The sequence below is a fragment of the Helianthus annuus genome, chromosome 16 (genome assembly GCF_002127325.2).
Source record: "Helianthus annuus cultivar XRQ/B chromosome 16, HanXRQr2.0-SUNRISE, whole genome shotgun sequence".
NCBI classification, from domain to species: domain Eukaryota; kingdom Viridiplantae; phylum Streptophyta; class Magnoliopsida; order Asterales; family Asteraceae; genus Helianthus; species Helianthus annuus.
Window position 1 is genome coordinate 137,745,345 of NC_035448.2, and position 9,803 is coordinate 137,755,147.

Sequence of the window (9,803 nt, forward strand, 5' to 3'; positions counted from 1 at the left end):
CACTTCCATAAACTGTGCACTTCGCTAATCTGTGCACTTCGCTACTCTGTGCACTTCGTTAATATGTGCACTTCGCTAATATGTGCACTATGCACTGATCTGTGCACTACACTAATATGTGCGCTATGCTAATTTGTGCACTTTACTAAACTGTGAACTATGCATTGAACAGTGCACTATGCTAGTCTGTGCACTATGATTGATCTGTTCACTTCCATAAATTATGCACTTTGCTAATCTGTGCACTTTGCGCTGATCTAACTACTCATTTGTCCTGACTTCCATGTTAACCGTCTTAAAGGTCAATTTACATCATTGTTGACCCATTTATCCCAACTACTTTCCTTATAGCTTAATGAACCATACATGCCCACTAAACAACATCACGTAACATTGTCATACTATAAATTACTTATCCATTCTTGCTTTTCATTCCAAAATTACACCTAAACATAAATGTATCATACCAAGAGATTTGTTCACACGTCACTTACTTTGAGTCCTTGTTCTTGATTGTTTCCTTGCCTTTTCTAGACACGTTAGCTGTCCGTGCTTGAATCCATCTTGACGAGCTTCATATCCTTTCACGTCATTCACATCATTGTTAGCATACATGATCATTCATTTTAACAATCATTTCCGACTCCTATGTCACATTGACTTTCATTGGTCAATTACTAACATGCATAAGACATAGATTAACAATGACATTGTTTGTAAGTCAGGAAATTCAACTTGCCATCATGTATGTCATATAAACAATCTAACATGTATCACATGATATCTCTCGAATCTCATAGTCATGTTAGGAAGTCTAACCATGCGATTTATACATTGTTGACTTTAAAAAGTCAATTGTCTATCATATGAACTTTCAACTTATACTCATACATCCATGTTATTATTACAGTATGCTATACTAATGGCACCATATACATTTCATACTCATGTTGTAAGACACATACAACCACATGACATCACCTAGTTATGTATACATAGTAAATTCTACACATACTAATGCTTTCATGATCCTATAATTGGCATCCACCTTCAAAGTTAGCCAATTAAACATAACTCTACTTGCTATATAATAACATCGATTTCATTACTTAATCCCAACTAAACACATAATGTGCATCATATCATTCAAGCAAATAGTGCAAGCCACTAGTGCATATATCTACCCAAACATGAAATCAACAATACCTCCATATAGATTCAATCTAACACAAGTTCCTCATGTAAGTTTACTAACAATTTCATCCTTTCCACATTCTGTATATATTCATCAATTACTTGCATATTTCACATAATATTGTCATTTAGACATTTCATGAAAACACTTGGTGTGTGCACTATTATCTAAGCATAATGTACATGTAGTTCATGCCTAAACTTCCCAGTTCATACATAATTCATCAAGTTTCTTACCTATAACAAATATCATTCTTATCATAACATTAAACATATCAAAACACCACAATTCTTTCAATCCATTCATACTAAAGCATATTAAATCAAAACCCCTAATTTCTTGAACATTGATTCCACATTAAAATACCCAATTGAGATGACTAAATCATTATTGACGCTAGAGTAGTGGATTTAAACATGAATTCAACCATCTCATCCTTCCAATTTACCCAATTGGGGTAATTCATCAAAACCCACCAAGAACTCTAACTAAAGGTGTTCAAGAAATGATATTGATAATTTACTTGATGCTTATAAGATGATGAACATTACTAAAATCATAGATCTTCCATCCAATTTCACCTCCTTCTCCATTCTTGATTTGATTCACACAAGAACACACACACTGTGTGTGCCGACACACCCAAACCCAAATAATGGGTTTTCAGTTTCTCCATCTTTTAATTAAAATACTTTCCAATTTCCCATTTCAGCCCCTATAGTTTTGTTTGGTCACAAATTCATTCCTTGTTGAACTAATATTTTAACTAAGTTAAATAGCTTAGTTGTCTCATTCATATCATAACACAAGAAAACATTCTATTTTTTAAGCGTAAAACAAAATTTGCATTGTTAAAAACATAACACAAAAAACAAACGGTCATACACTTTAAAATCCAAACGTGTAACTACTCAATAAGCAATGAAAAACAAAACAACCCTATAATTTCTAAAGAGAAATAATCAAAACCACACTACAACCTTACCTTACAATAACCCCTATACTTAACTCTTAAGATAGTGATTTTATAAAAATATAACGTTATAAACGTTTACCAATGATCAAAATACAACTATGATATAAAAAAATAATATTAAAAAAACTATAACAATAATACTTTCTACATTCATTTTTAGCACAGATATTATTTTTAGTACAGATATTATTTTTAGTACATAATAAATTAATCAAAGTACAGCGAATCCCTTCTTTACTTCCACACAAAATTATTCTCAAAAAATTCTCAAAACTCTGTTGAAAACTGCTTCCACTTTCGGCTAACTCAGATTCGATTGTAAGTTTCTTCCGTTTAATCTTCACAAATTGCATTATTATTCGATTTATTTCCGGTTTTCGTGTTTGAATCTCGTTAATATCTATCAACAATCTCACTGTAGAAGCTATTTCGATGTATGTATAGGTTAATTTCAGTTATATTCGAGGTTTTACGGTAGAAAACACTGAATTTGAATATCTAGGGTTTATTATTTTGCGAGCTGGTGATTTGAGATTGTTAGATTGATTGTTTATTGAGGTTTAGATATGGAGTTTCGTATGATTTAGAAACTCCTGTGATTTGTTATAGCTGAAACTATGTGATTTTGTATATAGATTGTTATTATATCTGTGTTCATGTTTTTTTTTGATGAAATTATGTAAAATTAGGTTGAATAGCTTGGATTTGTGAATTTGAGTTATTAAGTTAGTGTAATAAAGCTACTGATGGACTGGAAGCTTGTTGGTTTGTGGTTTAGATTGTGCGTTAGGTTTGAGAAAACTCGGTAATATATGATTTTACTCTGCAATCTGCATAGCTCAGGAGTAAGTCGGCTCGTGTGCTATGTATGTGTAGTGTGTGTAGAAACTAGAAAGATGAATAGTGTTTCGTGCAGTTTAGCTGTATAGAAGGATGATCAATGTGTGTTTTTTGTAATGAGGTTAGGTGATTATCTTTCTTAAATTTTAAAGCTTGAGCTATATGGAATTGTGATGCCTGTGTGTTGATGATGCAAGGTTAATAGCTGTCTTAAGTTACAATCATATTTAGTTTCATTTTAATTCTCCCTGGCTCCTACACTGATGACTTTTAGTTATTTTTGATAACTTTCAAGTCGTTTGAGTGTCTGTGCAGGCTAATATAGACATATAGTTTTAGTTGTTTTCGAGGTGTCATGGTAGAAATCACTGAATCTCAATATCTAGGGTTTATTATTTCGCGAGCTGGTGATTTGAGATTGATTTGGATATGAAGTTTCGTGTGATTTAGAAACATCTGATTTAAGCAATTTGGAATGTTAACAGTTAATCTTATGTGATCTATCATAGCTGAAACTATGTTTTCTTTTTTTGTAAATAGATCGCAAATATGTTTCTGTTCACGTTTTTTGATGAAATTATGAAAACCTAGGTTGAATAGCTTGGATTTGTGAATTTGACAGGTTAAATTAGTGTGATAAAGATATTGGTGGACTGAAACTTTGTCGGTTTGTGTTTTAGATTGTGCATTAGGATTGTATAATGTGACTTGCGAGAAAACATAGGGATCTACTCTGCATAGCTCAGTGGTAAGTCGGTTCGTGTGCTATGTACGTGTAGTAGGTTTAGAAAGATTAATAGTGTTTCATGCAGTTTAGCTGTATAGAAGGATGATCAATGTGTGTTTTTTGTAATGAGGTTAGGTGATTATCTTTCTTGACTTTTTAAGCTTGAGGCCTCGAGCTATATGTAACTGTGATGCCTGTAATCCATGACCTAGTGGTCTAATGGTATGGTGTTTGGCTGTTTGCCCCCTACAAAAGTGGTGTGGGTTCAAATCCGTGCAAATGAAAATTTAGGTGGTATTTAGGTGTAAAAAATGCTGTTAAAAGAAGAAAAGAAAATTTGTGATGCGTGTATGTTGATGACGCAAGTTTAATAGCTTTCTCAAGTTACAATAATATTTAGCATCCTTATTTTTTTTTGAAAACTGTTGTTTTTATCTTTAATCTGCCCTTATCATACACTGCAGTTTTTTTAATGATCTTTTAGTTATTTCGAATAACTTTTAAGTCGTTTGAGTGTCTGTGCAGGCTAATATATGGCAATGAACACAATTGTTTTGTGAAAATTTTGATTTTCCGAAGTTATAAAGGATAGTGAGCAAAATATTTAGTATTTGTTTGATAATTTCTTAGGGATATGTGAGAGTTGCTCAATATATTGATACTAAATGGGTTTTTATCCATGGTGGCATGGTGTACAATTTATCATAAGAATCACATTATTTCATTCAACTAATGAGAAATCGTCATACATTTTGTATCACAGATTTATCGCGTTAAGTTGTTTATGTGTATTGTTGTGAAGCCATGATAAAGGAAAATGATGGTTCTGTCCCCGTTACACACACGGGACGAGCCCGGCGCCGTAGAGGTTCAAATGAGGTAACCGTTAATGAAATATCTCTTACAATCATTATAAAATATATTACAAATATTCAGTTATGTACTTATGTTTTTCTTCCGGGTATTAGGTTCCAGCTGATGTGGACCAATCAAATGGAACAAAGTTGTTGGCAAATGATCAAAATAAGTATAAATCAATGTTGGTGCGTGCATATTCAACTATCTGGATGATCGGTGGTTTTATATTTGTCGTCTACATGGGGCATCTTTATATATGGGCCATGATCGTCATAATACAAATCTTCATGGCGAAAGAGCTTTTTAATCTGTTAAGAAAAGCACATGAAGACAAACAGCTCCCTGGTTTCAGGCTATTAAATTGGTAAGATTAATATGCTGGCTATTAAATATGTTAATATGCTGGTATTCATCTTAATAATTAAGTTTTAATGAATGGCATTGATTTCAGGCATATCTTCTTCACGGCGATGCTGTTTGTATATGGTCGGATTCTTAGTCAACGGCTAGTCAACACGGTTACAACAGACAAGTTTTGGTATAAACTTGTAGGAAACCTAATCAAATATCATATGGTTACCTGTTATTTCTTGTATATAACAGGTTTGTCATTTCTGCAATCGTAATCTCTCTGTATTGATGTTTTAGCACTTTTTTTATTAAAGTTTTGATTGAACTATAAACCATGTTTTACATTGCTTCAGGCTTCGTATGGTTCATTCTCTCTTTGAAAAAGAAGTTGTACAAGTATCAGTTCGGCCAGTATGCGTGGACACATATGATCCTTATTGTGGTTTTCACTCAGTCTTCCTTCACAGTTGCCAACATTTTCGAAGGAATATTCTGGTATTAATCATGAGCCCTTGCATTTTATGAAATACAGTCATGTATACTTTATAATTCTATTAGTTTTTATAATATTTTTAACCAATTACTGGCTCATAAGGCTCTATTTTTTAAAATATACTAGAGGTGTGCAGATGGCAATATTAACCCATTCACGCATGAACTAGAATTTTGACCCTTGTCGCGCGCTCCGGCGGCAACGTCGTGTTTGTGGCTTCGTTTCACGTGTAACGATGATGACACTAACGTGTAGTACTGTAGTGTGCGCGCGTGACATTAGGCGTTTTTTACTTTGTTACACACGTTGTGTTCGTGACATTAACGTAAAGTCGTAAAAGTAATTGGTGTAAAGTCGTAAAAGAATTGAGACATTAACGTAGTTAGGCACAGAAAAAAAATATAATAATGTGTCCACGTTCCGGTGTAAAGTCGTAAATGTAATTTAAACAAAAGGGGGTGTCAGTTTATTAAGTAGAAGAGGTTGGAGGGCCAAAGTTGTCAATTACCAAAAGTTAGAAACGAATGTGTAACTTACTTTAAGATGAGGGTAAATAATGTTTCATATCAAAAGTTTGAGGTTGTGATCATGTCAAAAGCTTGAGGGTGATATTAAGATATTTACGATAATGTAAATGGGTTGATTTAGGTTATGTTTTATCTTTGATGGGTCATATAAAGAAACGTTGCACTAAGGATTTTTAATGAATACAACATCTAATCCGTTTTTATTCAAATATTCAGATTATTGTTGTAATGCAGGTTCCTTCTTCCAGCATCATTGATAGTCATCAACGATATTGCTGCCTACATCTTCGGTTTTTTCTTCGGAAAAACTCCGTTAATTAAGTTATCCCCTAAAAAGACCTGGGAGGGATTCATTGGAGCATCAGTTACAACCATCATATCCGCCTTTGTGGTGAGCGCTTTCTTCTATTAATCTACACACAAATATTTTTTTTATGTCAATTTAACCGATAACTTATGTTGTTAACTTATTATGCTACAGTTTAACAATTATATTGATCATTCATTTGCGTGATCTTGATTTTCTGCAGCTTGCTAATTTTTTTGGTCGCTTTCAATGGTTGACTTGCCCTAGAAAGGTGACATATTGTTAATTTAACTAGCATTTTTGTTATTATTATTATTATTCTTTTTGTTGGATATGTAATAACTAAATAGAATTGTGATGCAGGACCTGTCAACTGGTTGGCTTCAGTGTGACCCTGATCCTCTATTCAAGCCGGAAATCTTTGGTTTACCTGGGTGGCTTCCTGAATGGGTAAGTTTAAGTATCTTTTTTTTCACATCAAAGTGCTTTATGTAATTATTGTTTGGATTATGTTTTTTCTCTAATGGGTCAAATGGGTTAAGCGAAAAAGATTTAACATAATGGAAACAAGTCGAATGGATTGAACGGGGCCAAAAGGGTTTAAAATGATCATAAATGTACTCAAATGTATAAACCTTTTCTGTTGGATGGTTATAAATTTCAATCTATCATAATATAGTTTTATGTAAGGGTGCTAAATGGGTCGTGGACCCGAAAACTTTAGACGCGACCTGGACCCGAAAATCGTGTCATGCATATGAAACTGAACCGAACCTGTTTAGACTAAACTCAAACCTGCAAATTTCGTGTTAGGTTTGTGTCGTGTTTTCGGGCGTCATAAATTCACACCCCACTTTTATGATCGTGTTTAACACGTTCACTTTTTTTAAAATTTTGGAAGGTTTACTAATTGACTTTATGCATGTGTGTTTTTGCAGTTTCCATGGACAGAGATTCAAATTCTGCCAGTGCAATGGCATGCATTGGGTCTTGGACTTTTTGCTTCAATCATTGCACCTTTCGGTGGCTTCTTTGCCAGTGGTTTCAAACGAGCCTTCAACATCAAGGTGCAATACACCTTTTCTTCTTTGATTTCAAACTTCATATAATCAATTTTTTCGAGCGGATTATACATTTATACTTCTTATGGTTGGTAAGGCTGTCTACATCTTACCCTCCTCAGACCCTACCTTTGCTTTGCTATTGGTGGGATTTACTGAGTATGATGATGATGATGATGACTTCTTATGGTTGGTCATATTACTATGTCAGAACAATTTCACGAAAATAGTCATGAGATACGCGACCACAAGTTCACGTATCAACTTCCACTCGTTTATTAAATATATTAATTTAATATGGGAAGATGAAAAGATGATACACTTATTTCATGGCTATTGGCTATTATCGTGTAATTGTTCCGATATGGCCATAGGGAGAGATATAACACATACAGAAAAATGATTATTTTTCTTGATTTTCTCATATACTTGATTATTTTTGTTTTAGGATTTCGGGGATAGTATTCCTGGACATGGAGGGATGACAGACAGAATGGATTGCCAGGTCAGCAAACAATAATATTAATAATAATACTTCATTTCTTTTTTAAAAAATTATGTCAAAATAATGAGATCTATATTGTTTTGAACTCTTGTAACTTTGGGACACAGATGGTGATGGCCGTGTTTGCATACATCTATCACCAGTCGTTCATTGTAGCTCAAAGCGTGTCTCTTGGGATGATTTTAGATCAGGTATGTTACCCGACCCGACACATGTTTTAATCAAAATGCGGTTTTAAGGTATTGACTTGGTGTTTTTTTTTTTTTTTTTTTTTTTTTTTTTTTTTTTTTTTTCAGATTGTGATGAATCTATCATATGAAGAACAAAGAGAACTGTACTCGAAACTTGGACAGATCCTCAAGGATCGAGAGTTCGGGGAATCATGAATCAGATCATCACAGATTGACAGTGTGGCGAATCATGAATCAGATCATCATGGATCGACAGTGTGGCGAATCATGAATAGTGTGTATTTGTATTCTTAGTCCGGACTATTGAAACTTGAATTTTTCTTAGATTTGTTAGACATGTACTTGTTGTACAGTGGTTGACTCTTTTGACTTTATTTTCTTTGGTTAGGATTATTATGCTTGTTGTAATCTACACATATTTGATCATCATAAGTGCAAACAGTTGATTAACATTATATCGCCTAAAGTGTATTCTTATATATTGAACACCCTAGATCCTTTTTTTTCCATAAAAAAATAAGATAATGAAAGTAATGACCTTATAAATCAATCGCATTGTGGTGAGTTGATGCCCATGAAAACATGCCAAAATGTTTGACCCTGTGGGTTAACGGGCTTACGGGCCAGCTGGATGTGTGAGTGCAGCAAAACCGATCAACTAAGCAACACAAAACCACCAAGCAGAAAGGTATACAATTTGGCGGCCCGTTTGGCAGAGATGTCTTGTGTGTAGTATGTAATATGTGGTGTACACTTGAAGAATGCACAATAGGCACAACATTACATATTGAACTTTGAACCCGATATCTAAACGGGTCACAGAATAATGAACAGCAAAAGAGACACCATATAGGACTTTCATCACATTGCCTGCAAAAGTCAACAGTTGGTCAAACATAAAGTCGAAGAACTTAGCAAATTCTCCAACTTGTACTACACGCGCTGCAGTGTTGTGATAGGACGACGCTTGCAATAGCAAGTGCCATATTTGAGAAATGAAGAACACTATATCTTTTCTTAAATTGCTGAAATAATAATAAACTTAAAAGACCAATGAGTGCCAAAAGAACACTTCGAATTTTGATATTGTGTTGTAAAACTGAGCAATGTAAAATGAACAAACATAACTTTTTCACACCATTCTTTGGATGAATTGACCGCACCTCAAAAACTTGATATATAATCTGCTATATGTCGAATCCCCTAACTCCGGTTGGAGGTTAATGAGACTCGTCAATGCTCCGATGGGGCTTCCTTTTAACCTACAAAACGGAACACCGTTAGCCTCGTCACGGAGGGCCCCAAAGGGGGGATTCGTGACCAAGCTTCGGCGTGAGAATAAGAAAACTTGCCGGAAATATGGAGTTATTCCGATGAGCTTGAGTCGCCGGAATATCCTGGTGTGAATCCTAGACTGAGTGTATTTAATGTGATTCGGAGAATGTCCGAAGTTATGGTGCTTATGTGAGTAAATGCTTAAGGCGTTGAATGCATACCTTGGATGATCATGAGAGTATCTTATATATAGCAAGGTTGTCGTATCAAACTGTTGAGATTCCTTCATCGACCCAACGGTCTCCCATGTGCCAACTCATATCTCTGACTACGTGGATTACGTGTCACCTCCTTGCCGGAGGTGAGGCTCTCGCCATTAATGAGGTAAGTACTTACCTGCAGAGAAGATGATCTCAGAGGTTCCTGCCTTTTTCATGTGTAGCCCATAAGGAGCAACAATTGGGCCTGTTAGGGGAGCCCAGTAAGACCAGCCCAGC

At 34.6% G+C, this 9,803-nt stretch overlaps 1 protein-coding gene across 3 annotated transcripts; it reads left to right on the forward strand.

Annotated features, from left to right (window-relative positions):
• The first annotated feature begins 2,339 nt into the window (after window positions 1-2,339).
• LOC110918509 (phosphatidate cytidylyltransferase 1) lies at window positions 2,340-8,486 on the forward strand. 3 transcript variants are annotated; one of them, XM_022162807.2, is made up of 12 exons: window positions 2,340-2,489; window positions 4,502-4,617; window positions 4,707-4,960; window positions 5,048-5,199; window positions 5,301-5,442; window positions 6,202-6,358; window positions 6,498-6,545; window positions 6,638-6,724; window positions 7,213-7,341; window positions 7,784-7,840; window positions 7,948-8,031; window positions 8,137-8,486. In XM_022162807.2, exons 2-12 carry the CDS (start codon window positions 4,543-4,545, stop codon window positions 8,224-8,226), a joined length of 1,275 nt encoding a protein of 424 aa, XP_022018499.1. In that variant the 5' UTR covers window positions 2,340-2,489; window positions 4,502-4,542; the 3' UTR covers window positions 8,227-8,486. The 3 variants fall into 3 exon arrangements, with proteins under 3 accessions (XP_022018499.1, XP_022018501.1, XP_022018500.1); XM_022162809.2 differs by having other exon boundaries at window positions 2,371-2,489; window positions 4,541-4,617; XM_022162808.2 differs by lacking the exon at window positions 2,340-2,489 and adding an exon at window positions 2,492-2,605.
• The last annotated feature ends 1,317 nt before the right edge of the window (window positions 8,487-9,803 follow it).